Source organism: Nycticebus coucang, chromosome 5 (assembly GCF_027406575.1).
Source record: "Nycticebus coucang isolate mNycCou1 chromosome 5, mNycCou1.pri, whole genome shotgun sequence".
NCBI classification, from domain to species: Eukaryota; Metazoa; Chordata; class Mammalia; order Primates; family Lorisidae; genus Nycticebus; species Nycticebus coucang.
The window spans coordinates 105703679-105731620 of record NC_069784.1 but is presented as its reverse complement, the minus strand read 5'-3'; the positions used below and the strand labels follow the sequence as shown (position 1 = coordinate 105731620).

The following is a 27942-nucleotide window of genomic DNA, read 5'->3' as shown; positions in this document are numbered from 1 at the left end:
AGTGGGGGGAAAAGATAGCTTAAGTTTACACAGATGTGTATCCCATATGAAAAGTCGTAACAAGAAGCCTGGGTAGTTATTAAAACTGCTCATTTTTCATAGAAATGTGTTGTGTAGAGAAAAAGTACATCCTTCAAATAAACACAATAATGATTGGTGAAATCTTTTGTTTGTTTGTTTGTTTTTTCCTGCCACCTCTGGCATATGGGGCTAGAGCCCTACTCTTTTGAGCCACCAACACCGCCCCCTCCCCCTTTTTTATTTTTTTAATTTATTTATTTTTATTGTTAAATCATAACTGTGTACATTAAGATGCACTGTAGATGTGGCCCCACCCATTACCCTCCCTCAACCGAAACCTCCCCCCTCCCATCCCCTTCCTTGGCTCTTTCCCCATAGTCTTGTGCTATAGTTGGGTCATAGCCTTCATGTGAAAGCTATAACTTAGCTTCATAGTTGAGCTGAGTAGATTGGATACTTTTTCTTCCATTCCTGGGATACTTTGCTAAGAAGAATATGTTCCAGCTCCATCCATGTAAACATGAAAGAGGTAAAGTCTCCATCTTTCTTTAAGGCTGCATAATATTCCATGGTATACATGTACCACAATTTGCTACTCCATTCGTGGGTCGATGGGCACTTGGGCTTCTTCCATGACTTAGCAATTATGAATTGGGCTGCAATAAACATTCTGGTACAGATGTCTTTGTTATATTGTGACTTTTGGTCTTCTGGGTATAAACCTAGTAAAGGAATTATAGGGTTAGACTTGTGACCTAAGGTGTGATCAATTTTGGAGGATGTTCCATGGGCTGATGAGAAGAATATGTATTCAGTTTTGTTAGGATGGAATGTTCTGTAGATGTCTGTTAAATCCAATTGTTGAATGGTTAAGCTTAAGTCTAAAATTTCTTTGCTTAATTTCTTATTGGAGGATCTATCCAACACTGCCAAAGGGGTGTTAAAATCTCCGACTACTATGGTGCTGGAGGAAATCAAGTTGCTCATGTCTGTTAGAGTCTCTCTTATAAATTGAGGCACATTCTGGTTGGGTGCATAGATGTTAATAATCGTGGGACCATACCTACGGTGCATTTTACAAGGGTACATGTTAAATCTACTGAGGGTAAAATATAAATATCTTAACACAATAACTAAGAAAATGCCGTGAAGGCTATGTTAACCAGTTTGATGAAAGTATTTCAAACTGTATATAAAACCAGCACATTGTACCCTAAACTTGCATTAACGTACACAGCTATGATTTAATTTTCAAAAAGGTTGCTGAAATCAATGATGGGGTGTCTTTTTCTTTGGCTAAGGTAAAAAAAAAATGTGAAGATTTATTAAAAATGTGGAATTTGAAAGTTTAAAAATTCTCCAGCTGCTTAGACTTGAGAAAACAGCGATGACATTTCCCACAGTTTCTGGGCTTCACTAACACCAGTGGCCCTTCTCTGCGCTCCATGTCACTAACACTGTAGTAGACCCCACCTGTCTCAATCGCTCAGGGTGGATACATTTTCAAAATTTTAATTGTCACCTTCCCTTCTCTCATCACAAACGAAACTCTTCCTTTACTGACAATAATCCTAATTCTGAGTCCCTTATTCCTTTCACCTCCTGCTTCATCAACCCTATGTCCACTTAATCTGCCCCTCATGTCACCCAGACCCCACAACCTACCAGGTCCTCCTCCCTGACTCCTCTTCTCCTGTCCACATCACTAAATTTTTTTAATTTCAAAATATTAACAGGGTACAAAGGTTTTTGTTACATGATATATTGTGTAATTCTGAAATCAAGGCTTTTAGTGGCTTGTCACCAGAATAGTGTGCTTTGTACCTGATAGATAATTTTTTATCAAAATTCTTCCATTGGGCTCAGTTCAAATTCCATCTCCTCTGTGAAGCTTTTCTTCCTGCTATTAGGTGAAAATGTCTTTACTTCCTTAAATCTAAAATTGATATTAATAATTTTATTAAATCCCTTTCTATATATGTCTTAATTATATCAATCTCAATATATAGACACATTTGCTTTTTTCTCTACATATCTTGAGGGAAGAAAAATTATCTTGGTCATCTTCGTATTTATAATGAAGAACACCTATTACTCACACTGCATCTTGTTTTATGAATAAATTTGGATTTTTCTTTTCTCCCTCTGTACATTGGCCTTACCCATGATCATAATACATGTAAAATAAATAGCTAATAAGTGACTAATAATCTTCTTTAAAAGCTCATGTTTTATATGCCTAAGCAGAATTTCATAAAAATCTTAAATTTCCAAGCTTAATCTGTTCATCTTTTTTTTATTTTTAGTTTTGAGAGAGAGAGAAAGAGCGTGATAAAGGAAAAAGAAGTAGAGAAAAAAATCTATTATGGTATAACTCATTATCCAAAAAGTTAGGTTACCAAATACATATGTTGCTACAGGCAGATAAACATTATTAGACTAAGATCATGCCTTTGTCTGGAAAACTGTTTGCCCATTCCTTAAAAAATCTAATGTACATTTTTCACTTAATACAGATTTCCACTACTAGAGGAACATGGAAAATGAAAACATATATCCATAAAAAGACTTGTGTGTGACTTGTAAACAGCACCTTTACACATAATAGTTAATAACTAGAAATAGTCTGAATGTCATCACAGGCTAATAAATTAAAAGTCGAGATACAATCAGACATTGAAAAATGCTGGCAATTAAAAATCAAAATAGCAATGAACACAAAACATGGGTGATTTTTTAGACATTAGATCAGGTGAAAGCAGGAAGACAAAAAAACTACATAGTCAGTGATACACATAAAGGAAGTTCTCGGACACATATTAGTCACATAAGAGTTTCAGGGGTGTGGAAGGAGGCAGCAGAAAGACAGTGAGGGCTTCCTGGGCAGGTGGAAATATTCTGTTTCTTTACTGGAGTGGTGATTATATAGGGGTATGTATTTGTTACATGTCACCTGCCTATACACTTAGTGTGAATTTTATTGTACACAAATTATGCCTTAAAAATGTTGTTGTGAAAAAAAGAGAGATTGTGATTTTATATTATAAATACGTTACTGTGCAAATAAGCCTCTTTTACTCAGTTACAGACTAATTGCAATAGTGCCAGCCCTCAGAGATCTCAAGAATAGTTGAAACAAAGTAAATAAAATACTTGACACACAATTGATACTACCCACTTCCACAGAACAGAAAAATAGGTAAAAGCCAATGTAAGCTAAATGGAGATAACAGGTTTAAACACATACATAAATATGAGTAATCTGAGTAACTAACAAATAGATACCAGGAAAACAACAGTGGTTTAACTGCACACCAGTAATTAGGCTAGGGCTCTAAATACTAACACAATAGTTTTCAAAAGCTGATTTATCTTTTGTTATATATTTGTTATATAACAAATATTTGTTATCTATTTGTTATATCTGGGTTAGTAGCTGTACTACAGAAAACTATGACCCAGAACATTAATCATAGTTTGGAAAGATTTTGTAAGTTATGTGGTCCCTAGAACTTTCTACCTTCATTCATAAGAGCACTGGTCATTCAATTTCTAACTAAAATTACAAATGATTTATTATTTCACTTAACATTAATTTCTTCATCAATTTAAATTTGCATGTTAGCAAAAGAAAATCGTATGCCTCTTGGAAAAGAGACATTATTCTGTTAACTCCCACACATACACAAAGAAGGCTAATCTTCAACAGCTGCCTTTTTCTTTTACTAAATTAACAATGCTTATTATATTCTGGCTTCCAGATGCAGAAAAACATGTTTCATGTTAGGACGCCTAGTTTCTGACCTGGCAATAATGCTAAGAAACTCAGCAGGAAATCCAGCTTCCACATACTTCTATCTAGGGAGAGAGACAGAAAAGAAAATGATTCTCTGAATCAATTTATTGTGGAATTAAAAATGTTCATTAAAACTGTTGTTAAGGGCACTTCCACTCCAAATCTGTTTCTGTAAGTTAAGAACAGGATGTTCTCAAACCAAGCTGTAGAACTAAGACTGTGGGTGGTATAATGAATCAGAAAGCCAACTTGTGAGGTGGTTACTAACTCTGGGGCCCTTTCTGTCCAGACGGAAAAGGGAAAGAGGAGGTTCACAGACCTAAAGGGCAATCTCGACCTAGATGAATTTAAAATGTCCCTCCCATCAGTGTGGTCTGAGTAAATTCCTGGGCTTTGACATCAGTCTCAGGGCCTTGAGGATACAGTTCTGGAACTGACAGCTTTAAGACTATTATAGGTCAATTGCCCTGTTGAGTTTGAAAATATAAGGGCTCCGTTAAGTTGTAAAAACATTCCTCCTGATGCCTACATCTGAGAACTTCTAAGAATAGATGCAAAGATCCCAGCCCCAGGCCTCTGAGAATCCAAGCCCGCTGTCTTTGTCTCCTTCCTCAGCCCACATCCCTCCTTCCTAGACTCTAGGGCAGACACTCCCCAGAACTCAGAAACTTGGAATCTGGAAAAAGATCCCATCCTGATTACGCTCTATATTTTAATATCTCTCTTTAAAAGACAAAGATGTTCTAAGCATTATAATATAAAACACTTCATTTCCTACAAGGGCTCTTATAATATAGAATAAACACAAATTGCAAGAGAAAGTTATAATTACAGCTTAAAATCCACAAAGGTTTTAGAAGGACATGCTACTAGAGAAAACTCACTCAAACACATTTATAATCCGTAATTTTGCTCTCATTTTTATCCAATAGTAGCAAATATACCAAGAAATATCTTCAAATGATTTCAGCAGGAAAAAGTCAGTGTGAAACCAAGCAATGAAGTTCAGACAGAGCTCTTCTATACAACTATGTAAATCAACATAGAATCTTTAAAGCAGAATTGAAAGAGCACATAATAATGCCTCTTAATGCAAAATATACAAAGACACTAAGATCTGTAATTCTGCTAAATGTCAGTGATTCTGGTACCTCTTATTGTAGAGTCAGACATAATGAAATTCCCTTTATTTTGAAGTAGAAAGGAAATTTAAAATTATGTCAGTGTAATGCAATGCACAAGACACAATTCCAGTAATAGTGAATGTCTTCTTAGAAAGAAATCTCGGCGATTTCACTGACAGTCTCCCATATTCCTCAAACAAACATACTTGTTTCTAACATCAATATTTTACAAAGTGAATTATAATAACTTCAGTATTTAATGTTCTAATGTAGGAAACCATAAAAAAATCATGAAAGAACGAAATATGGATGGTAATATAAAATGATATAGTCTACCTATTCTAAGCTGTGCCTCGCCATATTTATGAACAGAACAATATATAAATGAATGAGGCTAGGCACAGTAGCTCACACCTTTAATGCCAAATTTGGGGAGGCTGAGGCAGGAGGCTCACTTGAGCCCAGGAGTCTGAAGTTGCAGTGAGCTATGATGATGCCACTGCACTCTAGCCGGGGCAATAAACCTACACCCTGTCTCAAACAAAAAAAAAAAAATTAATACTTTGGTAAAGTGAAGAAAGAAATAAGAATGACCTTAAACACATGGATAAAATAAATGGATGTTTCCCTCTGGAGAACAAGTGAAACTATCATTTTTTGACTGAGTTTAAAATAAAAACCTGTTATAGCTTATCTATAGATTCAATTTTCATAAATCCTAACCCTGTCAATTCTAAATATTGTTACAGTGCTGCAATTTTCATATGAACATTCCTCCTTTAAAAAAGTGAGTAGGGTGCTGGCCCCGTATACCGAGGGTGGCGGGTTCAAACCCAGCCCCCACCAAACTGCAACAAAAAAATAGCCGGGCGTTGTGGCAGGCGCCTGTAGTCCCAGCTGCTCGGGAGGCTGAGGCAAGAGAATCACCTAAGCCCAAGAGTTAGAGGTTGCTGTGAGCCGTGTGACATCATGGCACTCTACCCGAGGGCGGTACAGTGAGACTCTGTCTCTACAAAAAAAAAAAAAAAAATGCTACTTTCATGTTGAGCCAAAGAATTTATATAGAACTGAAATGGATGCCTGGGGTTTAGGAACTCTTGAGTCTCTGTTTCTACCCTTTCTTCCTTTTATCTGTGAATGGTAAGCCATTCACTTCAAGCATTGATCCCTCTTTACCACACCTATTCCAGCACACCGCTGCCTTCTATACCACAATTCTCAAAAGGTTTGTGAAACCTCCTAGATTCCCAGCAGGGTGGGAAAGGAAGGTGTCATTAAAGCCAACAGATAAGATTTGATTTGATCTCTCCATAAAAATGATAATGACTATGTTATATAGTTACTGCAATCTAGACATGTAGCTTATAGAATCTCTCTGAAATGCATATTAATTAAAATGCATTTTCACAGAAATTTAAAAGAAAATAACTTCCAGCCATAGGAGAAGATTTAGCTAATAATTCTATAGTTGACAGCAGAGTTTCCTCATATTTCATTCATATTGTCTTTTCATTCACTTTAATTTCAATTCAAAATTAAAGCATAATGCCACTTTTCTGTTCCCTTCGAATATTCCCAGTTGACAATGTTGCTGTGATCCTAGGGGTGGTCTCTCCCTTGGAGTTACTGGCGATTAAAATGGTGACAGACTTAATAAAAAAGATTTGTAGTTCAAGAAACATATTGTCATTCTTCTCCATAATTTAAGAATGGTATTGTCTTAAAAGGCAACGCAGAGCTGGTCCTTCAGCAAGTGGGAGATTTTTCTTATAGAGATGAATTTGAGAGAAAGAAGGACAGGGAAGGACCTTCAGATCTGTTTTATTCCTTCTGTGTTCTCACTGCACAGCACAGAGCCCGGCACCGAGGTGGTTACAGTAAATGTCAAATGATGGATAATAGGAAAGGAAGAACTAACTTACAGGAAGGAACACTTACTTCCTACTTTAGGTACTGAAAAAAATAAGGAGATAGCTAAGGTAATGTTAGCTCTGATACTGTCAAAAGTAGACAGCTACAATTTCTACTCAAACGTAGAAAAGGTAGTCAAAGATAGAATTTACCGGGGCTTGAAGAAATGGGGTAAGATCATAAACTGCTGAAATATAATGATCTAATTAAATACTTAAATTTAAGCCATGATTCTAGCAGTTTAACACCCCTTTTAAGTATATCAGAGAAACTAAAAGTCAAGCCTCTCTGTCAGTTTTCTTCCTAGGTCTTCCATAGTTTTAAAGCTCCTCACTTGGACATAATTCTCTTTTTACTTTTCCTGAACAAATCTGTTTTCACTGAGTTTTTGCAAAAGAGACAATACCCCCCTTTTATGCTTTTATTAAACCATTTCAACCATCAAGAACCCTTTCCTCTTACCTTAGCACAGCTTATTTTGAACACCCTCTTCTACTACTTTTAAAATGGGGCTAAAAACTCATTTGATCCAGGTCCTCACTGATGCATCATTTGGCATATTGTAAAGGCCTTTGTAAAGTGTTTTTTCCCCCTGAACTAGAAAGAACTTTGGGAGTATCTACAAAGAAACAAAGAAAAATGGAAACAGATGCCAATCAAGTTAGCCTGTCCTCCCACCCTAAGTGATATGCTATCACTGGAATTTACATCTTTAATGAGCATTTTAATCTTATATAATATGGTTATGATCCAACACATCTAGAAAAATTCTAAGTCAAGAAATATACATTCTTTTTCCAAAGCTTAAAATACTGCTCAACTCTTACTGGACCATCCTAAGAGGAAAAAAAAAAAAAAAAAAGATATATATATATATATATATATATATATATATACCTCAAGAAGCAAGATAATGAAGGCAGCTCCACTTTCTAAAATATCTTATTCATCACTTAAGAGGTATTGACAACAACACCTGTGTCTATCCACACTGTGTTTCAATACTTGTGAAAATCTGTATCTATAAAAATGTTCATCCACACTATAGAAGCCCTTGGAGGATGTACATGAGCTTTGCTTTTTTATTTGTTTGTTTGTTTAGAGAGAGTGTCACTCTGTTGCCCAAGCTGGAAATGGCATGGGGGTGTGATAATTTTTTTCAAAAAGCAATACTTTTAGTTTGTCCAGAAAGAGTGTTTTTTCATTCAATTTATTTTTGAGTGCCTACCATATGCCAGACTAGAATCTGAAGATAAAGCAATAGAAACAAAAGAAGGCAAAAAGTCCCATCACTATGAAACTGAATTATCGATTTCTAATTGTTAAAGGACTGAAGATCTTGAACGAGGAACTAGTTGGTTTTCTACAGTAAACCTCTTGATGTTTATCTGAAATGTGATTGGATTGATCTTCTAATTTATTATATAACTTAACATCATAATCAAGACAGATTCTTTACAAACATGAATCCAAGTTTGACCTACTCCACGAAATTATGTCCAGAAGAGCCTGGACACAGCCCTGTGTTAATTCACAACAAAAAATATTTATGTACCTCATCAGTTCTGAAAATGAAGTTCCTTTTACAAGAGAGTTTATATTCCAATGGTTGGGGGAGACAGACAAGAATAAATAAGGTTATTCTAGACAAACATAAAATTGTCCAAAGGAATTACAACAGGGAGATGAACACATGAAAGGAGCTACTTTAAACTGGTCCTCAGGAAATGCCTTCATAGAGGTGACATTTGATGGGAGCCTGGAATACTGAGGAGGAGCCATCGGGGATCTCATGACACAATGTTCTGGACAGAACAGTAGCGAGGACAAAGGCCCTGAAATGAAAAGAAGTCTTCACTGTTACTGGAATATAGAACAGAAAAAGAGAATAGTTTAAAATCAGAGAAAAATACAAGGGCTCAGTCACAAACAGCCTTATAAACTAAGAAATTAGGGCTTTATTCTTCTTGCAATGGGAATGAATTGAAAGGTTTTAAGCAAAAGAAAGATCTAATATGATTTACTATTTTCTGAGCTCATTCTGACTGTTGCATGGAAAATGAACTATAAAATGGAAGAGAGAAGCAGAAAGAGTGTCTAGGAGTCCACTGTGGTTGCCCAGGCAAAAAAAAAAACATGATCTGGAAGCAATTAGGGATATTAAGATGTGCACATGCATGGAATAAACTTCAGTGGTTTGGTTGACAAGCACGCTGATGATCTGGATGTGAGAAGGGCAAGAAAGGGAGAAGTTAATGATAACTTGTAGGTTTCTAAGTTGATTTGGAGGTAGACGAGGTGGTACCATTTTCTAAGTTCAGGAAAGCTTGTGTATGCAAAATACATATATGCTCAGGACTGGAGAATGCTGGCTTTGAGGGGCCTAGGAGACAATTAGGGAAGACACCAAGTAGGCAGCACTATTACAATTCAGAACCCCGGCCCTCTACCCAGGGCAACATAGTGAGACTCTATCTCAAAAGTGGCAGCAACTGAGACCAGCCTATGACCACCTCTGATTCCATTGAAACTATCGCCAGCATGGACAGCTGTCAGATGTTTTGAGGATTTTTGGCCATGCTGACAACACTACTGACTACAGGCCTTGAACGATGATTCCGTTCTCTTTTGAATACAAAGCAAGCACTTGACTTCATTTAATCCTTACGACTACTCTTTTAAAAAGTTAGAATTTGTTATCATTATTCAAATAAGGTGAGGAAAATGAGGTTCTAATAATTCAGCCAATATTACTCAGCCAGCAAGCTGTGAATCCAGGACTCAAACCCCAGATACCTAACTTCAACAGTAGTGTGCTGCTTACTGCCCACACTAGCTGGACTTGGGAGGCACAGTCCGAGCCCTGGCCCATAGCTCATGTTAACAGTAACCTAACTAATGCGATGTCTGTTGCCATCCATCAACCTCATAAAGGGCATCACCTGAAGATATTTTCTACTCTGGAAGTTACCATAAGCATAACCACAAGATACCTGATCGACAAATATAGATAAGATACTCCCTCCTTTTGATCATTTATTTTCTTATGTTTAAAAAAAGCTATAAAAACAAAACAGTCACTTTTGTAGTAGTTTGGTTCTAAAAGTGGCCTTGGGCCATACCCTGGGCTAATTAATGACTGAGTTCATGGCTTGAGCTATCATGCTGCCATGGCTTGGCTCCTGTTCACTAATGGACCAGTAAAAGTCCTGGGCCTTGATTATTTAAAACTCCACACGACAACAAAGATAATGTACTACATAGTCTTCCATGAATCTTACAAATTTAAGACAAATTGGACATGTAGTCCTAGCGACATGGGAGGCTAAGGCAAGAGAATCGCTTAAGCCCAAGAGTTTGAGGTTGCTGTGAGCTGTTAACGCCGCGGTGCTCTACCCAGGGCGACATAGTGAGACTCTGTCTCAAAAGAAAAAAACAGACAAATTGGACAAACCTAAGAATTCACAGGGCACTGAATCCAGAAGGCAAAAATTGTTCGAACAGGAATCTTTGCACAGGGGACCTCACAAAAGTAAAACACAGTCACCTCTACAGTGCGCCCTCTTCCCTGTCGCTTACTGTTTTATGCTTTTTCAGTACTGAGGTCACATGCTGTCTGGGTAGATGAAGGGGTCATGGAGTCAAACCACCTGGGCCCAAATCTTGGTCTCTACCAGTTCACTAGTTTTCTGCCCTTTGGCAAGTTATTTAATAGTTTGCATTTCCGTTTTCTCTTGTGTTACATGAGATTCGCAGTCCCTACATTTGATAAAGCATGAGGTGTGCTTAGATCAGTGCTTCCCTAGTTGTATTTGAATACATTCTTGTCTCCACCAAGATCTGAAAACTTACACAGCCCTGGACTTTCTTGAAGGAAGATCACAGACAAATTAATTTACACTGAAGTAAATAGAAGCACAGTAAATGTTTCAGAAAAGACGAGTCTAAGAGGGCAATGCTTTGTTCAAAGGAATTAATATTGAAAGAAAAATGTCGGATCCCGGTGGGTGAGGAACTTAACGATAGCGTCACTTTCCTCTCCAGCAGCACCACATCAGGTGCCCTATAGTTAAGAAAGTTGCTGAAAGTCAAATGAAAAAAATATTTTATAGAAGCTTGAGGAATGAAAGAAAAATAAACAGGACTTTTGCAGAATTTTAAAACATATCATTGTCTACAATACAAAATGTATCTATAGCTATTTGCAAAGCTAATAAAATTTCCCTCCTATACCGATTAACTCTTTGTCTTTTACGGTGATGTGTATGGAAAAATACACACAAATAGAGGATGAGAGCATGCTATTCAGAAGGACACACATTCCATGGTTATCTGCTTATTTTGTCTAACATTGAATACTTTTTAACTAAAAAATATAAAAAATTTTGTTAAATACAAATTCTGACATGTACAAAACCAGTCTAATTATTAAAGAAAAATTATACTGGGAAGGGAAAGGTTACATCGAGATGAAAGCACTTAAATCTCAAAAATGTAGTCATTTTAAATTCTAATAAAAAGGTTCTGAGCAACTTGTCTACTTAGTCTGCAAACACCCCACCCCTACACATGTTCAGACCCATCAGTGTTCAATGAGCACATTTTTTTTTTTTTTTTTACAAATTTGAACTCATTGCCTATCAGAGCAGTGTGAGACATGACCAAATGTGCATTCTTGAGTCCCCGGATATCTCACAACAAAACAAGAAGAAGAAACCAGCTTCGTTATTTGACACACTTAATGATATTTGATGAGATGGATGCAGAGAAAGGATAATGAGCATCACAAACCCTTTCAACACTTGCTTTGGGAATCAACACTTTTGAAGGTTAGAAATAAAGGTGAAAATTCTATATTCTGAGATACCTGAGATGCAACAGCACCTCCAACAAGGGTTCCTTTTAGAAAAAGCACAGAGGATCCTTCTTGATGTAAATTCAGGAGCTTAATAAGGAAGCTCAAACATACCTCCTCAGGATTCCCAATATGAGCATGTTTCCTTTGTGTTAAACCTTGTTTATGAGTTTACTTTTTGAATCCACTGGGGATAACATAATATTTCTAACTTTGGGCAAGTGAATTATTTTGATTTCTGGTTCGCACAAGTGAAAGGAAAAAAAGCAAGACAGATGATAAGGCAGAGATACTGATTGTCCATGTTTGGGCCCAGCTGGTTTTAACTGTTCCCTACATTTCCCAGAGGAGAAACTGGATTTTTGCCCCCTTGAAAAAAAATGACATCATTGGTCTACACTAGACGTGGGTTAAAAATTATAGTGCTTTTGGCTTTTTCTGATTACAAATTTACCTTCACATGGCTATAGCTTTTAAAGAACTTATAAAAGCTGCAGGCAATAAGAACTAAATTATAAGCCTGTAAAGCAAAAAGAAAGGTCTGTGAATCCCTGAGTTCCCAAGATCTTTTCTATGACCACACAGCTATAAATTCTTTTAATAACAAGATAATTATTGAGTTTTCATTGTGTTGACATTTGCACTGATGGTGCAAAAGTAATGGTGGGTAACAGTGATGGTATGTTAGTACAAATCAAAGCACAGTACCAAACTATCCTCATGGTAATTTTACTTTTAATCACTATATACACCTACAAAGAAAAAATAAATACAACTAGTTTCACAGAAGAATGTCCTTGAAACAGGAACAACAATTAATTTATTGACCCTTTACCTTGAGATACACTATTTTAATATCAACCTTATACTGTAGAATGAGGGTTGATTTGAGGAAAAAGCATTTGTACAAGAGTTTCAGTTGCAAGCTAAACTAGCCACTTTTTTCATGGGATAGCCGTTTTACTATAAAAAGTGACAAATTGTGATTTTTTTAAGACTCATTTATTTGACAAATATTTTCTTGAGGATGAATACATAACTACATTCAAGAAAAATAACTTACAAAATTTGTCAATAATTTGTAATTTCAAAAACATTTGAACTTCCAAATGAAAATAAGTATTTTGGAAAAACATATCTATCACTGTGAGTTTAACAGCTTCTAATAGTTTTAGAAGCCTCTTTGATGAGATCAAGATAACATAATAAATGTTATTGTAAAAAAAATTTTATTATGAAATTTGTCAACTTGTGGGTGATCTTCATAACTCAGAGAATCCATATTTTCCATAATCAATGAATTACGTTATAACATCACACATGAGCAAAATTCTTTCCAGTGCAAGATAGATCCATGGAATTTAATATAACAGCATAAAAGTATTACTAATACAGTTTCAAATATCATGTTGTAGCCAATCTTTAAAACTACCACATTCTGGATGTTGGTGCAGAATCAAAGAATATTTACAGCTATCTTAAAAGGTATTAAAATACTTCTCTCTTTTCTAACAACATAACCATACAGAATCTGTTGTATATTTCTTCATATGCTTAAACCAAAAATCTAAGCCAATATATATAGAACAATTTAAATGCTGAGGCAAATATGGGAACCCAACACGCTCCTATTGAGCCAGACATTAAAGAGGTTTGGGGGGGTATAAAATTATTTTTCATAAAGCTATGTCATTTTTATCAACATGTAATTGTTTTATTACTGTTACTTTAATAATTATATATTTTTTCATTTAATAGAATACTGAATGTAAATTAAAGCTTCAGTGTTTTCAGAGTACAAAGGAATCTTGATGCAAAATGTTTGAGAACCCCTAGCCTATTTTTATTACAAGTTTTTGTGATTTCATTAAATAATTAAGGTTTGCTGTTTATTTATAGAGAATTGATATACCCTATATCAATAGGGATTGATGCTATTTTTTTGTTCTTATTCTGTAGTAGGCATGTATTTACTAAACAGATAACATTTGCTATATTTAAGAACCATATGAAATCTATTCTTGAAAATATAAAGTAAGTATATTAAGAGCCAATAGGAAGAGCCAGGTGTGGTGGCTCATGCCTATAATCCCAACACTCTGGGAGGCCGAGGTGGGTATATCATTTGAGCTCATAAATTCGAGACCAGCCTGAGCAAAAGTGAGACTTTGTCTCTAAAAAATAGCTGGGCTTTGTGACAGCGCCTGTAATCCCAGCTACTTGGGAGCCTGAGGCAAGAGAATCGCTTGAGCCCAAGAGTTTGAGGTTGCTGTGCAATGTTATGCCATGGCACTCTACCAGGGGCAAGAAAGTGAAACTCTGTCTCAAAGGAAAAAGAAAAAAAAGAGCCAATGTAAAAATGTCAAAGAAAGTGGCTGATAAACTAACAATTCCTAAGGCCAACCCTATCACTTATTATAATAATGACCAGCATTAATAATGGTATTTGTATGGCCCATATCATTTACCTCTTATAACTATTCCATGAGACAGAATCAAACATTAAATTGTCTTTTTTTAACATGGAAAAATGAGTTTCAGAATAGTTAAATGACATCCGGGGCTTAAGGTAACCTTATCATGAACGGCTGAAGACAAACCTTGGGTTCCAGGGTTCCAGTTACACATCCAGTGACTTTTCTAATGTATCAGAATGAAAAATTGAATGGTTGCACTTAACATGTTAGACGTGATTGAAACTTTTTGAAGATAAAAGGGCCTATACAAAATGTTTTGTCTGAAATTTTTGAAAATCCAATGTTTTCAAATTTAGAAAAACAGTTTTCTCTAGAGATTTACTGGAGGTTATGGGACTTTCTGAGGTGGTTTTTTGTTTGTTTGTTTGTTTGTTTGTTTTGTTTTTTAGAAATTTGCCAGTACATTTAATACATAGGTGAACACACTAAAAATTCACTCTATCCAAGTTAGCGTGAAGTATGGGCCCCAAACTATTTTTCACTGTAGTGATTGATTAGGGGGAGTCTAAATACAGAGAGTCTATATTGAGAGTTCTTCTACAATCCAAGTAGACTTTCCCCTGAAGACCATGCTGGATTTAATTTACACTGTAGGTCAAACATGCTAAATTGTCATCTCTATCCAAGCAGGTGTCAATAAGGAGGGGACATGTGCTTCTTAGGCTAAGAATAATAACTAATCTTTATGAAGGACTATTTGCCATATATTTTTCTAAACACATTATATGTATTAAATGAAGTGGGTTTTTAATAAAAATAGAGTTTATTAATATAATAAAGCATGCCCAAAAATGAGTTATTCCTAGAAAAAAATATGTATTATATCACATTTGAAGTACACATGGGCACAGATACTGCTAAAACTTCCATCTCTCTGCCTGTTTTAAATCACTTCTCACACTGAGCTACTAACATGACCATTAGCTAATTATAGGACCTTGTGTTTCTTCTTATCTCTGTTACTGATTGTTTTGTAACTTTGACAGAATTACTCCTTTCCAATGATATACACAGTTTGCCATCTATAATCCCTTAGGGTATACTCAAAGAACCTTTTAGAATAATTTGCCCTTCTTAAGCATAAGACTATGTCATATGCAAAGCAAATTAAATTCTTGAGCTTTCTGCTCATGAAATAAAGGAGAAAGAAGAAAAGAGCAAATACTGACTGATTAGCTGCAAAGTATTTTTACTTTATCATATAACTTAATTCTGTATTACCAATACAAAATATAAACACTCTGCACTCGGGTGCCAGTTCTTAATTAAGTGGTAATTTGCCTATGAATGCAATTCTTGCCTTTTCCTAAATCCATAATTTTTCTACCCCCCACACAGAGGAATGAATGTGGCAACTATACAATGAGGTATAGGATAAGAGTTTTCATTGTAGGTTAAGCTGGGACGTTTGGAATAAAGAAATACTACAGCACAAATTCTAATCAGAACTGAATTCATACAAATGTGTTTTAAAGTATGTAAGCAAATTCCTTCATAAATAGCCTTAGCTGAATTTGATATACCACACAGTGTTGGAGAAAAGTGTCTCTTTGAGAGAGAGCATTTATAGGCCCAAGACAGTTCTTAGACTTAATTCATTTTTTGAAGATTCACATTTATAGGCTCGACTAGATGCTACTGTTTTATATTCCATGTCCTATGGGCATCTCACAACAAACGAACAAGATAAAGTATAAGCCAGGACATTGGAGCAGCTACGTAGGCTTCTGAAAAACATCTACATTTGGTGTGACAAATTCTGTCATTCTCTTTTCTCCTTTATAATAGGACCTTCCATATTGTAAGCAACTTAAAGGAATTACATCTTAGAATTTTAATACATAGCAACGTGACTGAAAATTATCATTATCCCATTTAAAATTTACTCTTCGGTTCTAGGATTTTCTAGAAATTCAATTTTTAGATTATCTTATTGTAGTTTTTCATATAACAAAAAATCTAATGATTTAAGAAAACAGAAATCAAGCACACAACATATTAAACATACTAATTCGTTACTAGGAAAGCTGACCTCTGAATGCTACGACATACTGCTGCCCCGTGTACCTACACACATACACGGAGTCTGTCAAAATCTAGGAGAGTTGCAAAATTTTGTCCACTTCAAACAGAACTCTTCAAATGCTTGTATGAAGATATCAAAGTTTTGGGATCCACCCTGCTCTAATTCTTACATATATCCATTTGGTTCTGATTCTTTTTAATCCACTAACTTTTATGTATTGACGACTGTTAAAGAATTTATTATACAAGATAATAAATACCATTATATTTTTACCCCACTGAAGGAAATTGACTTCAGAAAACTCAATAAAAAATCAAAACTTTTGGATAGCCCAGTGCTTAGTAATGAAAGTCCTAAGAATTTAAACACTAAAATTTGATGAATGCTTTTAAATCTATGGAGAGTTTTTAGTAACACATATATGTGTGTGTATAGTTCTACATAATTTTAGTCAGTATGTGTGTGTTTCAGTGGAAAAGAGCCTGGAAAGACTACACACTTTATTTTTTGTTCTTCTATAATAATGAACAAATTATTATTTCAAATTGGACTAACGTAACTCAGAAATGGAGATATGGTTTTTTTCAAGGTGTTTTATAAAAAGACGAAGATCTAAAACTCCAGAACAGATGATAGGTAAAAATACACAAAGTCAGAAACAAAACCATTGTCTCACTTCTAATTCTAAAGCTAGCACTGGAATTATTTTTATTGTTTTTCATGACAAGCTATTAGGCAGCTCTTTTCCTTCTACAAAATGAGGATAATTGCATTAGCCCATTAAACAGCTCTGCTCTGTCAGTCAATGTGTTAACGCTCACAGTGCACCACACACCATCATGCCAACCTAAACCATCTGGCACTCAAGGCATCATCAAACAAATAGCCTCGGGGAGGGACACAGCTCAGTGGTCAACAGAGAGAGCCCTACGTGGAGACACATTCTGAACATTGCACAAGGTGCATTTCCTGAGTGCCAGGCTCTAAACAGCTCCTCAGGTTGCACTCATTTGGGAATCTGCATAGATTAACTTGCTGTTTGAACTAGATTAGGCTTGTCACAGAGGCGGGTGTTAGGAGCAATAACCCACTAACAGACTATCCTCAATAATCTTTCCCTAAATGTCATGTATCCAAGTGAAAGCCAAAGAGCACGAAACTCCAATATTAAAATCCACATTTGGAAAGGCTTAAGGAAAATAAAACTTTTTGTACTCACGCTATACGTCTTTGACAAGCAAATGTCTTTAGCTTTAACTGACCATGTAAGTTTAGATTATGTCTCAAGACTATCTTTACATGGCAATTATTAGGGGCTTTCAATAAGAAAAATTTTAATGAAGTTTCGCCTTATATATTTTATTAAAAGTTGCATTTATTAGAATCATCTCTTTTAATTAGCATATTTTATTCACAAGCAGGATTCTAAAAGAAAGGGAAAAGAAGGGAGGGAGGGAGAAGCTATGCAATTTTCCTTATCTAACTTGTTCTAAATAGCAGAATTAACTTAGGCCAAAACTGCATTACTTCAATCCAAAGGTCACTGTAAAACTTACAGTGCTCCTTAAAGTAGTTAAAAAAATTGTAACAGAGTATAGAATATGTTTCTGATTGTAAAAATGGGTAACATTTCAAGTTCATATCATGAAAGATGTCATCAGATCAATACATCACTGTGCCATTTTTAACAATAGGGTCTAAACTTTATCTTTGATACTGAAATGGGTAATAAAAAAGGGAACTCCAAAGTACACATATGTCCATAAGGGATTGTGAATACTTCATTTTTGTTTTAAAGTGTATACTAGTTAGACTTACTCTAGAAATCCATGGCGTATTTCTAAGTACACTAAGGTAAAATTTCAAAAAGTTGTGGGAGTTCCTTGCCCTTAAGTTGTTTTTTAGGTACTGATATACTTTGAACTGTAGAAGAGTGTTGACATGACAAGAGGAAAAAACTGAAATGTTACAAAGATGCATCTGAGCTTTAGAGTGGTAAGTGATTGTGGAGATGAAATACAGAATCAATTACATATGCTCTGTGATTGAGATGTTTGAGGGCAAGAGATGATAATTCTAAAATAATTCTACACTTGGAATATTGGTCTGGTCCTAAGGATTAGGGTCTATTGGGGCAAAGCATAATTATCTTTCATTCAATCATTTAACTCTACTGAAAATTCCCTAATATCTCCCACATCACTCAGACTAAGAGGCAAAATCTCTGCAGCGATCAACAATGCTATCTGCTCCAGCCTCCATTACTTCTCTGACCAGTCCCACTATGCTCCACCCTTACAGTGAGAAGGTGCATTCCCTGAGCTGACAGTACTCGCTTACCTGACGTCTATACAAATCACTCCCACACCACCTTCAAGGGTTTGCCCAAGTGCAACCTGCTCCATGAGGTCAACCTTCATCAACCTATTTAAAATAGAAACAACTTCCCTCCACTCCTACAACTTCTGACTGCCCCTACCCTGCTGGATGTGTTTGTCCAGGGCATTTTCACCTACTATCTTCTATACATATAAATATTCTTATGTTACCTCTTCATCGTATATTCCTTGTATTCCTGTCTCTGCATCTCCATAGCAACTCGATATAAGCTGCACAAGAGCAGAATTTTTTTTCTATTTTACTCCCTGAATGCATTCATTCACCATCATAGATCCAACCCCGCCAATTTCCTTCATATATTCTGACCTCTAAATTCAGTCTTGCCAACTGGCAAATCCCAGAATTAGTTTTGTTTCTGGCTGCTTGGTGTATACTAAGCCTGGTGTGAATCTTGAGAGCCATGTGCCAATCTACTTTGGTCTTTCTCTAATCTCTGCTTTCTCATTCACTGCAAGTGGGGCTTCTGCCTAGATTCCTGCTTAGTTACCCAGATTAGAATTACAACTATACAGAAATCCTATACAGGATACCGTTCTGTAAATTATACAGAAATCTCAATTCTGGATTAGAAGCTAAACGATTTGTGTGATCACTGATGATCATTTCTTCCTGCTTTTCTTACAGTTCTCCCCAGCTACTAAATAAGGATCTACTGCAAACAGGACAGATAACCTATGGTCACCACTCTTGGTATGTTTGTTTGTTTGTTTGCTTTGTTGTGTTTTGTTATGTTTTCACCCTGCTGGGAAATCTTTCTAGTCAGGGTCTACCCACAAAGTGGATCCTACTAGATAGTTACACTGATCTGAATCAAGTCCTCATGGGTAAAGCCTTTGGACTCTACAATTGAGTCTCCCGACAACCCACTGATCTTGCTGTATGTATTCTAGATGGAGACGAGTTTCTCTATTCTGAACTCCACTAGATCCCAATTCCTCCCCTTCCATTGTTGCCAGAATTGCGGTTTAATAATCCTAAAATAGGTTATGAAAGGATGTGTGAGTCCTCATATTAAGGTTAAGAGAATTTTTTTTGATAGCCCACTGCTAAATCTATTTGGACCAAAATAAACAAAGCTTCAGTCTCAGAGGCCCAAGTTGAAATGGCTAGCACATTAATCACTGACCATAAATAATCAATATTTGTTTAATGTATTAATGGAAAAATAGTGACAATGTTCTGCTTTAGACAAATGCAGACTGAGAAAATATTGAGATGTTAAAACTACCTAAAGAAACCTTTTCTGAATCATTGCTATCACAGTACAGTGGAGAGTTGTAAGAATTTCAAATCCTACTAATTCAGAAATTCTTTTTCCTGATAATAAATAAGTCCCTTCCATGAAATATAGGCTCTTTTGTGTCCTTACAACAGCCATATCTGGATAGAATCCTTTGAATACCTATTTGAGTTTTAAAATAATTATATCCGTAGAAGGCAAAAACCTCCTTCACCTTCCTCATATTATAGCATAGGTGACAGTCACCTGCATTTCAGAAGCTAGAATAACTAAAGTGAATTGAAGAAGTGTTAAAGCATGCTCAATTTTTTTCATAAACCCCAGTAATTCTTGATATAGATTCATGTCATTACTTTGCACAAAATCCGAGGATAGTAAATTCTTAAAAATAAGATAGGCCAGAAATCTGTGTACCTTGATATGTGATATAAAATATAATATAAAATTTATATCAATTTTCTCAACTATAATGAAATAGTAAATATTAAATATCTTTTTTTTTAATTTTTTTAACTTTTTTTTCTTTTTTGTAGAGATAGAGTCTCACTGTATGGCCCTCGGTAGAGTGCCGTGGCCTCACACAGCTCACAGCAACCTCCAACTCCTGGGCTTAAGCGATTCTCTTGCTTCAGCCTCCTGAGTAGCTGGGACTACAGGCGCCCGCCACAACGCCCGGCTATTTTTTGGTTGCAGTTTGGCTGGAGCCGGGTTTGAACCCGCCACCCTCGGTATATGGGGCTGGCGCCTTACCGACTGAGCCACAGGCGCCTCCCAATATTAAATATCTTATTACTCTCAGCCATGCATTTTATCAGTTATTAATCATTTTTACTAAACTCTTGGGTCACCATGTAGTGTAGAAACCAACAAGTTACATATGTAGCAAAAGAAATTAAAAAAGTCATCCCAGATTTATGGCTACTGTAAATATCCTAAAAACGTTTCAGGTAATTCATAAACTATTCTAACATTTTATAACACAGGATGTTTCAGAACTGTGCAGTTTGACAGTGATGTGGAAAATTCCATGCTCAATTTCTGAAGTATTCTTGCCAACAATGTGTGAGGGTTGTCTCAAACATTTTTTTATTGTAAATCCCAAAAAGCATCTAGAAACACGCACACACACACACACACACACACATACATACTTACATAGATATAGCTATATATTTAGGAATTTGGAAATTTAAATACAAGTATGCATTCAAGAAACAATAGACTATACTAATAGAATCTTTGAATTAAAGAAGGAGTGGAGATTTCATGAGTATTAACTTCCCTTCACTGAGGCATCCCATCCTAAAACATCCCTGACCAGTTGTAATCTAACCACTGCATGGACATTTCCAGAAGCAAAGAGCTCAAACATGACCCAGTTATTTCTAGTCAGCTCAAAATGTGGACAGGAGAGGAGAAGGAGGAGTGGGGAGAAGGAGTGGCATTCTACATTTTAAAGAATTTGGACTTTCTTCGTTGTCATATCCTTCTAAAGATCCCAGTTCAGCCTTTAGAAAAGGCATTGTGGTCCTTCTTCTACATAATAACCCTTTTTATACTTTGAGGATGTCTCTTAGGACGTCCTCCCACTAAATCTTTCCTTCTTCAAATGAAAGGACTTATCTTTTCAAACCCTTAACTGTTCTCTGAATTTATAGCCATTTGTCAATGAAGTGCTGGATGCGAGCTAACCAAGAGACAGGTCTGTTTCTATGCACATAACATGAAAGTTAAGCTTTTTTGCCAGCCTGCGACACTGTATGTTCATACTGAGCTTGCTGCAATTCAGACTGGCCCTTCTCACCCTGGCTTTGTCCTCACTGCTGTACATATAAAGCACACAACGAATTTCCAGAGAAGGGCAAATGAAATTATTTGACGTCTGGATATGAATAATAATACCACATATGTTTCATTTGTGGTCCAGGCTTTAACAATCTTTAAAATTCCTGAGCCTATTATTAAACAGCTTAGCCACTTGAATCAATTTTGGACCATGTGCAGTTCCGATAAGCTTGGATTTTATGTTTTTCATCAAGTCATTACCAAGATAGGTGAACTTAAGAAAACCTCTGTCACCCTGTTAGAGACTTCTTTCCAGATTGACTTTGATCCACTACGCAATATTCTTTGGAAACTATTGTTTAGTCAGTTGCCATTTACCTACCATCATGCTTCCATTTCTACATATTATTCACAAGGATATCAGAAGAGATTTTCCCCACTGCCTTGCTGAAATACAGAATCATTCTGATTACATCATTTTTCTATTTTTGTCAATCTTATATCTAGTTAAAGAATTTTCTTGGAATATTACATTTGCTGAATCAATACTATTCATACTACAAATCAGTATGCTATAGAAACCACATAAGAAATCTTAAGAAAAAAAAAATTTTTTAAAGTATGGTTACATTTATAACTAAATACAACATCTAAAAATGATTGCTTCATGGTAATGTCTTAATAAATTGGCAATATACTCTAAGGGGAAACAGAACTCCTACACAATTAGTGCTTGGCCTGAAAGGTCAGGGCTAGTATAATCGAAAACAGAAAAGCTGAGGATAGCCAAGAAAACATTGCTTCAGTCAAGTTCATATCCAGTGATCCTCCCTGAGAGCATGCTTCAGAGAAACAACTTCAACAGAAAACATGGCCTCAAAAGAGTAAATAGAAAGATACTTTGGAACCATAGAAAGGGAATTTCAACATAAACAACACTAAGAGTGCTTTTAGTTGTTAAGAATTAAGTTACCCCTATCAGTTAGTAAAGGTAAGTCACAGCCACTCCAAGCTTAGGTTTCAATTTGTCTAATGAGTATAATAACAGCTGAAGGTGAAAAAAGATCACATATATGACATGTTTAAATTATAAAGCACTTTACAAATTTAAAGTTTTGTGCAATATACAGAGGGTGCCAAAAACCTGTAAACAGATTTTAATAAAGAAAAAACTGAATTAAAATTGTAGTAATATATACTGATAGCAAATGATGAATATAAGTCAGGGTGAGTACCTCTTGTAATGGCAGACGTCAAACATGATTAAATATTACAATTTTAATACAGTTTTTTTCCTTTCTCAAAATGTGTATGCATTTTTGGCACCCTCTGTATTTTACTTATAATTTTAATATTAGCAGGTCTAGGCCATCCGTCCTTTAGCTAACCTCCAAATATATTACAAAGGTCTATACCAAAGGCAATGCATGTAATAGATACTACAGTGCAAATGGAAGTCTATAGAAGACTCGATGGTATAGATATTCTGCATAAAATTCTTTTTTTCAATTTTTTTAATTTTATTTTTTTTATTAAATCATAGCTGTGTACATTGATATGATCATGGGGCATCATTCACTAGCTTCACAGAACGTTTGACACACTTTCATCACACTGGTTAATATAGCCTTCCTGGCTAAAATTCTTGATTGTATACAACATCCAAGTGACCTCTAACAGAATGGCAGTAAAGCCCCTCCTTTTGCATTCCCCTCAACTTGTGCCTGGACCATAGAAATCAAGCGTTAATTTTACCTCAATTAAACGAAAGAGTAAAGGGAAATTATGTGCATTATGAGCTAGGGGAAAATCTTAGTAACAACCCATTTGATCCCTCCTCTGCATTCTTTGAGCTTCTACCCCATTCCTAGGGAACAGAAGGTTGGTCCTCTAAGCCCATTTTCTTCCCCAGCTGCCTAACAGTACTAAAGTGTTAATATCATGAAAACACATATACTTGAGAAAGATTCAGCTGTCAGAGGTACTCTCAAAATCACTCTCATAAATTTCTATTGATTTAGCCCCTTTGTCCCCATTTTACCACTCAACAAAGGAAAAGCAAAAATAGAAGAAAAAGTTATACAGTAAACTCAAGGTCATTTTTATACTAGGAATTTTAATCAGGGAGTTACTACTATAGCAAGAAGCTTAGGGGATCATTTTACTCCCTTATGAAAAATAGTGCAATACTGCTAAAAATGCAGACTGTAAGAATAACTATCAGAAGTATCAGGCATGGCTTTATTCCAGTTAAGTGCATTTCAAAACTTCAGCAGAAGAGTCTCATCAAAACTTTCAAAAGGTTTGAATCTTAACATTTTGTACTCTTAGAGTCCACATTTTGATATTAGAAACCATATCTTAATTATTTCTTAAATATTATTAACTTCGATACAAGTTTTCCAAATTACAGAAATATTTGCTGAAATAATGTATTACAAATTGTGTTTTTAAATGCTGGATATGTGCTTGTTTTAAAATTCATCATAATAATTCTTCAAAGACTCTCAAGAGTTTCAAGAAATGATATGCATAGAAGCACTAAGACGCGTAGACAAAAATAATTTAAGTTACATAAAATAAAACTGTATTTCAAAGTCCCCTAAAGTGTGCATCTGTTCGCTGTGGTTTTAAAAGATAAATGACACAGAAGTCTCCTCTGTATTTAAACAACAGGAGAAATTTCGCTCTAATAAAACAGGATACCGATATAGAATGTGTTTCTGGAAAAGATGAGGGCTTAGGGGCACCATCTCCATAAAATAAAATAAAGTCCACATACTCACCTACTTTATACGGTACAAATCCTGTTTAAATATTTGGAAATGAAGTACTTTAAAATAAAAACAAAAAAAGAAAAAAAAAGGAAAATGTTGCATCCATTATCCTCCATAAAGTTCCAAGATGACCCACACAGCTTGAGAAAACTTTCTCTGCAGGGATAGAATCTGATGTGGACAAACTTTGGGGGGGGGTAGGGGGTGGAGGTTGTTTTGTTTTGTTTTCAATTGGAAAAAGTATGCCTTTGGGAAAGATTTGAGAAATCAATTTTTAAGATGTATAGTGATAGACAGTAAGACCTCTCAGGATCCCCTTTCCTTGCGCTGGAGGTAAGTAATTCCCCCTACGACACTCCCTGCTGGACTTGAAAGTGAACTTGTTTCGAGTTTAGTAAATCTCTCGCTGCAAAGCGCGCTCTAGGAAGGCAAAGCAAGAAAGCGGTCCCCAGCCAGAAACTGGGAAGAAAGGACCAGTGAGGAGCCGCGGCCCTGGCAAAGGATGTGATTCCCCAGCCCGTGCCTCGACTGTACCTCTTTGCTGATGTGCCGGCAGCTGGCGCTGCTGCGGGGACCGCTGCGCCTGGCTCTCCCCGAGGGCCCGCGCGAGCAGCAGCAGGAGGACCCCGGCGGCTCCCGGCATCATTAGGGCCCCGCGCGGATCCACTTCCCTGGAGCCAGAGGAGTCGCTGCCGCCCTGTCCCCTGGCCCTGGCTTATGAGCTTAGCGAGCTGCAGCTGCTGGGGAAGAGGAGGAGACAGCCCCCTCCAGCTTTGGCTCTGCCGCCTCCAGAGCGTGGGGGGAGAAAAGGACACTCCTCCGCTCTCCCCTTTCCCGGGCACCGGCCCCACCGACGGCCCTTAAAGGGTCCCCTGTCCTATGGCGGGACTTCTTATCTGAACTTTTAAATTAAAGAAAGTAATTGATGCGAAAGCACTCGGGGATCGGTAAAATACATACACATGGAAAGCATTATTTGTGGGAAATCCAAGTAGCTAGGAAAGGTAACCTCCTGAGAAAGACCTGGCAAAACTGTGTGCAGCTCTGAGTATTCACGCGAACCAGCACTGAGCCAGGATCCTCCCGAAGGCCAGGGAGACTGAGCAGGGAAGGTGGCCTCTGGGGACCCTGCACTGCAGGCCAGGGGACTGAGTGCTTGGCAGGCAGCAGGCAGGGCAACAAAGGGGAGACAAAATGAAATAGCTCCCCTTACGCCTCTAATATAATGGTTAGAATTAAAGCTTTCAGTTTAGTAAGGAGACATTTACTTAAAGGGAATAAAGGCCTTTGCAATGGTCTCATTTCAGACTCGAAATTTCATCTCACTCTGTTCTGTCTATTGTTGTTCCTCGCCCCTTTAATTCACTAGAGCTTATGCGATTGTTTTCTACCATCGCAGTTCTGATGCTAGCTCCTAATTCGATTTGTTATTGTTGTTGTTGTTTGCTTGTTATCACCTAGGTCAGTGGGTCTTAAAGTTTCAAACAGTTTCTAAAGGGGTTTAATGAAGGTTGCTTGGGAATGGGTGGGGGTGCTACTGACACCACTGCACTGTACTGTGGCTGTGGGGAGGCCGATGTGCAAGGATGCTAGTTGTCCCTCAGTGCACAGGACAATCCCACACCACAAATTGTCTCTCTCAGACCTCCGAATGAACCAGTGGGTGTTCATGTAAGTTTTTAAAAAACAACGATTTTCATATATTTGAAAATTATATTAAGTCTGTTTGCATATAAATTTTTTTTTTTTTTTTTGGTAGAGACAGAGTCTTACTCTGTCGCCAGTGCTGTGGCATCACAGCTCACAGCAACCTCCAGCTCTTCGGCTTATGCGATTCTCTTGCTTCAGCCTCCCCAGTAGCTGGGACTACAAGTGCCCGCCAGAATGCCCGGCTATTTTTTTGTTGCAGTTTGGCCAGGGTGGCTTTGAACCCACCACCCTTGGTATATGGGGCCAGCGCCCTGCCCACTGGGCCACAGGCCCCGCCCTGCATATAACTGTTTTTGTATGATTCTTATTCTCCAGCATGCATCTATATAAACTGAGGAAATGATGCACTCTGTGTTTTGGAGTTTACCAAGATTTGTTTGCCATTGTAGAAAATCATATCACTGCTAAGCTTCTGAGTGGTATTTCAGTCACCAGCACAATAATACCCCATTGGTTAAATTGATGGTGACTCTTAGTAATAGGTGCAGACTTCTATTTTATTTTGCCTGCTGAGGCAGTTTTACCCAAGTATTTATTTTTTTTATATTTTATAGCTAAGATATTATGTTTATTTATTTTATTTTATTTTTTATTTTTTTTGCAGTTTTTGGCCAGGGCTTGGTTTGAACCCTCCACCTCCAGCATATGGGGCTGGCACACTACCCCTTTGAGCCACAGGCACCGCCCATTATGTTTATTTTTTAAATATTATAGTGAATTTATATTATCTATGAATTTCCTTTCAGTAAATAAAAGGGGTATTTTTCCTAATAGGATTGATTAAGAATCACTAGCAAAAATTTATCTTTCAGTATTATCCATCTTCCTTTGTTCTGTTAATATTAGCAACAGAAAAATTTCATAATCCTTTCACCTTAATGTGGATTTTTGTAGAATGACCAAGTTTGCATAGTTAAATACATTACTTATTTATTATAATATAAAAATAATAAAATTTATAATATTTTAGCATTTATTATAATTAAAACTTTTAATACTTTTAATTTTCTCTAATTTGACTTTTAAGTGTTTTTTTCGGGGGTGCCTCTCATAGTAGCTCTCTGCACCTTAAATTTAGCTTCTAAATCTATTATTATGCTAAGAATGACTATTTTCATGTAACCATGTCATGGTGTCAACCATGAATAGAATTCTGGTTAGGCAATCTGAAATAAATACAAAGTCAAAATCAGAATGGTGCAATTGCTAACTTTAACTGTGAAATGGAAATATACAATGCAGCTTCTGTTATCTTCCCCTTTAAGCTTTCTCTACTATCAAGAATTGTTTGAGTCAACATACAGATAAAAAGAAAGTATTTAAACAGACTAAGATGCAAATGAGTATAATCAAAGCTATAATTTTTTCCAAATAAACTTAATTAAGGTACAATTTATATACAATAAATGTGCCCATTTGATGCATTTTTAAATGTAATCACCTGACAGTTATCCCAGTTAATTTATAGTCCCTTCCTATCATTGCCCAAAGTTTCCTTTCTGCCCTTTCAATAAAGCCCTCAACGTGCACCCTCAGAAAAAGGAAACCACTGATTTCTGTCAGTATAGATTAGTTTTAGCTACTCTCAGATTTTATATAAATAGAATAATAAAATAGTAACCTTTTGTTTCTGTCTTCTATCACTTAGTAAAATATTTTCGAGGCAGGAGGCAGAGCAAGATTTCAGCCGAGTAACAGCTTCCTTGCATCTGGGCACCATGAGTCTGGGGAGATAGGAATCCAGGCATCTCTGGCTGGTGGGATCTGCCTATCATCACCCCTGTGAGGATACAGGGAGTCAGCGAGAGACTTCTGGACCC

General features: G+C 36.4%; 1 protein-coding gene across 2 annotated transcripts in view; it reads right to left on the bottom strand.

The window, feature by feature from the left end:
* The window catches only part of LAMA2 (laminin subunit alpha 2), a 656330-nt gene extending 631224 nt beyond the window's left edge, over positions 1 to 25106 (bottom strand). For both annotated transcript variants that reach the window (XM_053591647.1, XM_053591648.1), the window contains exon 1: positions 24947 to 25106. In XM_053591647.1, the coding sequence (XP_053447622.1) occupies positions 24947 to 25058 (112 nt within the window). In that variant the 5' untranslated portion in view covers positions 25059 to 25106. The remainder of the gene's footprint in view (positions 1 to 24946) is intronic.
* Positions 25107 to 27942: the final 2836 nt, after the last annotated feature.